This window comes from Diabrotica undecimpunctata, chromosome 6 (genome assembly GCF_040954645.1).
Source record: "Diabrotica undecimpunctata isolate CICGRU chromosome 6, icDiaUnde3, whole genome shotgun sequence".
NCBI classification, from domain to species: Eukaryota; Metazoa; Arthropoda; class Insecta; order Coleoptera; family Chrysomelidae; genus Diabrotica; species Diabrotica undecimpunctata.
Window position 1 is genome coordinate 5019085 of NC_092808.1, and position 6276 is coordinate 5025360.

General features: G+C 31.5%; 1 protein-coding gene across 3 annotated transcripts in view; it reads left to right on the plus strand.

Annotated features, from left to right (window-relative positions):
• LOC140443034 (uncharacterized) overlaps nt 1-5892 on the plus strand; it is a 189103-nt gene extending 183211 nt beyond the window's left edge. For all 3 annotated transcript variants that reach the window (XM_072534066.1, XM_072534068.1, XM_072534067.1), the window contains exons 6-7: nt 1892-2156; nt 5642-5892. In XM_072534066.1, coding sequence (XP_072390167.1) covers nt 1892-2156; nt 5642-5727 — 351 coding nt within the window. In that variant the 3' untranslated portion in view covers nt 5728-5892. The remainder of the gene's footprint in view (nt 1-1891; nt 2157-5641) is intronic.
• Nucleotides 5893-6276: the final 384 nt, after the last annotated feature.

Sequence of the window (6276 nt, forward strand, 5' to 3'; positions counted from 1 at the left end):
CCCATATAATTACACCATAATTTAGGTGAGAGTAAAATAAAGAAAAATATGTCATTTTTAATGTTCCAAAGTTGACAACCCTTGCTAATTGGCGAATAACAAATAATGAACTTAATAGCTTTTTCTTAAGTTGTGAGATATGAGCCGACCAGTTCAGTTGATTATCTATGGTTATTCCCAATAGTTCAACAGTCTCTTTGTTATCTGGATCATTGTATAAATTAATTGCAGATATAACCAAATTTTGCGTTTTATCAGAGTTAAGTTTTAGTTTGTTTTCAGCAAACCATGTGCTAGATTCAGTAGAAACTTACTCTTGAGATATTTTTAAATCATCATTATTTTTCCCTGATATGACTAATGTCGTATCATCTGCGAATTGTATGTATTTGTACAAAGATATGAATTTAGGCAAATCGTTGACATAAATAAAAAACAAAAGAAGTTCTAAGACCGAACCTTGTGGGACTCCATATTTTACGGATAGAAAATCGGAGAGATGACCTTTAGACACTACCGCCTGGTGTCTGTCTCTGCCACATAGATAAGAACTTAAGAGGAATACCTCTGATTCCATAGTAATTTAGTTTGTTTAGCAAAATGTCATGTGAAACGCATTCAAAAGCTTTGTACAAGTCGCAAAAAGAAATTGCTACGCGATTGCCGCGTTTAAGCCCTCCAATCACCTCGCTCACAACATTAAATACCGCGTTCGTAATTTTTTAGTGTAAAATGCTTTAATATTAAGTTATAAGTTTCGGTAAGAAATACTGTCAAAAAATCAGGATCATTATTAATATCATAGAAAAAGTCCATATTTATACTAGCTTGCGCACATTTAATAGTAGTATTTTAGCGCAGTAGTATCTTATAGGAAATGCAATTATCGTTGTTTAATTTCATAGCGACTTTGCTCCAAAATTATGAATGAAAACGAATGAAAAAAAAACGATGTTTTTAATAATTTTTAAATATTTTAATTTTTTTATTATTATTACCGACCTATTTATGAGGAAGGATAAGTGAATTAGTATTATTAAAGTTACTTATCACATAACTTTTTCTGCAGAAATCAGGAAGCCACTTTTCACATCCAAATGTAAACGTTTTTCGCACATCCGCCTGGCCTAAAAATTATTTTAACCACTAGTGAAGTACTGTCAATAAATATAACAATTTTGTTTACTAAAATTAATTTTAATTATCTGATGTTTACAGTTTTAATAACGTATAAGGTGCAAACAGCACCGCTGGATGGGTATCTGCCAAATTGGAATATGGTTTGGAAAATGAGGTAGAGACTAATAATTCCACATAAAACCCGAAAGTGTGTCACATCGAGAGGGAGGCAAATTTAGCGCCGACCGAGGCATCGTGGTGCCGGGCGTCGTGTTTTATTTTGCCAGCTACCGAGAGCGATTGTTTTGGCGGAAACCAATAACTGATTTTATAAACTAGCATTGTCCTTATCAGCAATCAAGTTCTGTGTGTGCGTGTTGCCGTTTGAATTATTTATACGTCGGTTGATAACGAGTGCACAAAATGTGCACTCGAAATTATCGCTTGAATTACTGGAGCGCTTGAATTTATTCACTAGTTTTGTTTTGGTTATTTCGCTTCGATGATAATCATTTTCACTGACTGCGCCATGCTCTCATCGACAATTGATGGTCTGTCAAATGACTTTAATATGAAAAACCGGACACGGCTAGTAAAATTCATGTAAATTTTCCATCACGTGATCAACAATGTTCAATTAAATTAGTCTGAACTTTTAATTTTTTTTTATAATTCCCTGATATTTTACTTTGTTTTTTATTTTTGTATCTATAGTTTATCACTGAGATGTTTAATTAACATTTTTCGTTTACAGAGAAATTGTTTGTTTCAGATAAAACCTGATCATCTAACTGCTCAAGTTTTGCCAACAAAAACAGAGTTCAACAGAACTGCTCAACAAAAAGTATCGATATCCAAACTCGAAATCACAACCACCAAATCACATTTCGCGAGGGGATTACTAAAGATAAAATGTAAAGTATCGTTCTATTCGATATGGAATAAAACGATGGAGGTATTTTTTAAGGAAGATTCGCCGCTGTTGGCTTCAGTGTTAGGATCTACGTCTTCACAGAGTCATACAGATCAAGTTATAGGTAAGGAAAATTTATTTTTTAACTTCAACATTATACTTAAAAAATCAATTGTTTTTAAAAAATTGAAGGCCTTACAGCAACAACATACTAACTTATCCTTTGAAAACTATCAGTATTGCTCTATAGATGACACCACAAATTAGGAAAACCCTTTTCATTTAAAATTAAAATCAAGTATTTTAATTGTACAAATCAAGTATTTTAAATGTACAAACGGTACTTGCCAAGTAATTTTAGAAATGGCCGCGTCTAGCAGTACGACAGCTCGTCAAAATGCGCATTAACGCATGTCCCTAAAGTTTTCGGAAAAAGTAAATATGTATTTTCTAATTGTAAATTAAGTTTATTTTATTACCTAAAAACATTAAATTAAGTTTACATATTTAAGGTTTGTAATGTATTTTTATAGAACAGAAAGAGGTCTGTGATCTTCGATGGCACTTAAATTTGGTCTTGCATGTGCAATAAGCCTTTGGACCGTTTCTAAGTCGACCTCACGAAATTTTTGCAAAATTCTTCGGCTTAGCTGATCTTAATTTTGGGCTTCCCAGCCATTATTATACACCACTTGACTCAAAACAGCCCAAAACTCTTTTATAGGCCTTGATTGAGGTACATTTGGAGGGTTGTCGCGATTGGGAACAAAATTTATATTTTGAGCAGTTAACCAACCTGTTGTTCTCCTGGCGTAATGGCATGACGCTAAATTGGTCCAAAATATAATTTCATTAATAAAGTGATCAGTATTTATTAATTAAACAAGCTTTGTAAGACACCAGTCAACGTAATAATTGTCAGCATTGAGAGCTTCCAACAAACGGCTGTGAAACACCAGCTTCTGAGATTGCACACCATACCAAAATTTTATCGGTAAATTCCACTTTTCAAGATGAAATCAAATATGCTATCAAAAACTCTAAAGACAATAAGGCAGCTCGATTAGATGAAATACCAGTAGAACTGTTAGAACTAGTGGAAGAGGATAACTTGTAAGTATTGGCAGATTTATTCAACACGGTGTACGATACGGGAATAATACTACAAGAGTGGCTGAAATCAGCATTGATAACCATCCCTAAAAAACAAGCAGCAAAAGAGTGCTCTGATTATCGAAGACTAAGTCTTATAAGTCATACTTTAAAAGTACTGCTGAAAGTAATACATAAGAGAATATACGAAAGGCTAGAGGAGGACATTAGCGAGACGCAGTTTGGGTTCCGAAATGGAATGGGTACTCGAGAAGGACTATTTGCCATCAACATATTGACTCAGCGATGTCGGGATGTAAACGTTGATCTACACTTTGTGCTTTGTTGACTACGGAAAAGCTTTCGATAAAGTAAGACATGAAAAACTAATATTAATACTTATGAACAAGCGCATTGACAGTAAAATCATAAATATAGTGCAAACATTATATTGGAACCAAAGTGCCATAGTTTAAATTGATGGGCAACACTCAGAAGAAATGAAGATCTGTAGAGGAGTTAGACAGGGATGTGTTTTATCACCACTTTTGTTTAACTTATATTCTGAAGAAATTTTCCAAAACACGCTTAATAATATCGAAGCTACAGTTACCGTTAACGAAAAATTAATTAACAACTTACGATATGCAGATGACACTGTGATCATAGCAACGAGTATAGAAGACCTACAACATCTTATCGAAAGCTTAAGTATGAATAGTTCTGAGATGGGAATTACTATAAACGCTAAAAAAACGAAGTACATGCTAATTACAAAAATACTACAAAATATACATCACCTATTGACAATCAATGGTAACGTGATAGAACAAGTAGAAAAATATCAGTACTTGGGAACTTTTATCAATAAAACTAATGATCATACTGCAGAAATAAACAGGCGAATAGATATTGCCAGATCAGCATTTATACGAATAAAGCCACTCCTAACGTGCAAAAATCTAAATTTGGAGATCAGACTATGTACCATTCGCTGTTATATATATTCAATATTATTATATGGAGCTTATGAAGCTGAGACTTGGACATTAAAAAAATGCAATTTAAAAATAATCGAGGTTTTTGAACTCTGGTTACACCGCAGAGTATTAAAAATATCATGGACTGATAGCATTACAAATAAAGAAGTACTGGAGAGGGTTGGTAAAGAAACAGAACTAATCACCACTATACAAACCAGAAAACTGGAATACCTAGGCCAAGTGATGAGGGGACCAAAATATAAAATTTTGAGGCTCATAAAGTAGGTAAAGATTCAAGGAAAAAGATCTGTTGGCCGAAGGCAGAACTCGTGGAATCTAAATAATTGGTATCAATGCAGATCGATTGATTTGTTTAGAGCAGCAAGTTCAAAAATAAAAATAGCCCTTATAATTGCTAACCTCCGTAGAGAAACGGAACTCTAAGAAAAAGAAGGTAATATGTGCATATTTTTAATTTTGGAATGCGATACTTCTAGTATTGAATCAATAGCACTAATATCTTTTAAAAAAGGTTATATAATCCATTTCTTAATTATCAAGACTATGAAAATATTGAATCCCTAAACTAAGAAAATGAAAATATGTATACACCTACTTTTATAATCATTTATTAACAACTATTTACAATATTTTCTCAGAATATAGATCGCTGTCGGTTTACTTAATCTTAACCTTTTAAAAAGTCTTTATTGTTAAAAAAATTAAAATGTTCAATTCTGCATGAAATATTATATTCTCGCTTTAATTTTATAAACATTACACATCATACTGATCATACTCTCCGATTTCATTAAATCTTCTAATATCCATGTCTCTAACAACAATATTTAGGTTATATTTTTGATTTCGCGATAACCTACAACATAATAACGAAATACAATGAACATAATTTATTTTCCAGATAAGTTTTTATTCAGTACTTTATTTGGCAGATAAATATTTTATATTTTACATGTCAGATAATTTTAATTTATTTTATCTGTCAATTTATCTCTTCAGATTTATTTCTTTCCTAAATAACGCTAGAATTTTAAATCTAAACTAACATCAAATTTTAAATTATTTTGTATTAAATCGTACCTTAAAAATATTAATAACATTATTTATTAATTATATTAATATGTAATTAATACAGTAATCGTTTCAAGAACAAAATATGATTGAAATGTCAAATGGTGGTAGTTCAGATTTTTTTACGAGATGGCGTCGTTAGTTTACTGGACAAATGGTGTGACTTGTCATCATATCCTTTTATATAGATAGATTCTGCTAATTTTAAAAGTTATCTGGATAAAATTGTGAGTTTGAATAACTATGTTAGGAACGTAGTGATCTTGCAGTGGAATCTTCTACTTTATAGAAAAGACATAAACTGGGAAATAGGAGAACAAGAGTTATAGTTTTTTGATTAATTCTACGCCATATTGTATAGCAATTGTATAAGTAGTAAATAAATAGTGTAAATAAATCGAACAGTAAAGATTCAGGTACTAACTTTTGTTTTTCTTTACAGAAATTATAAGCAGTTCTTCTAGCAGAAGCATTAGTGTAAGCAATGTTTTATTTTTATTCATAGTTACGACGATATTTGTAAGGTAATGTTTAGTTTTAGACAAACAATTGTAGATTCGAAGCGTGCCTAATATTATATTTGTTAAAACGTTGTAAAGGTATTTAAGTGATTCGTAATAATTCAATCAAAATTAATAATTTTTTAAATCTAGAAAGTAAAGACGTTAGGTTTCTTTTAGAAAGATAAAAAAGTAAGACTTCTAATTTAAATTACAATAAATATAATTTTCGTTTATATACATATAAGGCAAAAAAACTGTTTAAAATTTGTTTTTCTAACGACAGAACATATACTATACAAGCTTTCTCTCTAAAGTTTTCTTCTGCTTTTTCTTCTTTTTATGTAGACAGGACTCTGTCTGTTTTTCAATGCGCCTCCAGTAAGTTGTCGTTCGATCGTTTTCATAGTCTTCGTACTGATCGTCTTCCTATTGGGGAACCGTCTCTTGCCATCTTTACTACTCTATTTGTTGTCATTCGGCTTTTATGATCGTTCAATTCTACTCTTCCATTTCTTAGCCAGTACTTTTGTACTTCAAGCTATGTCCCATAGTGTTTTATCATTAATTTTTTAAA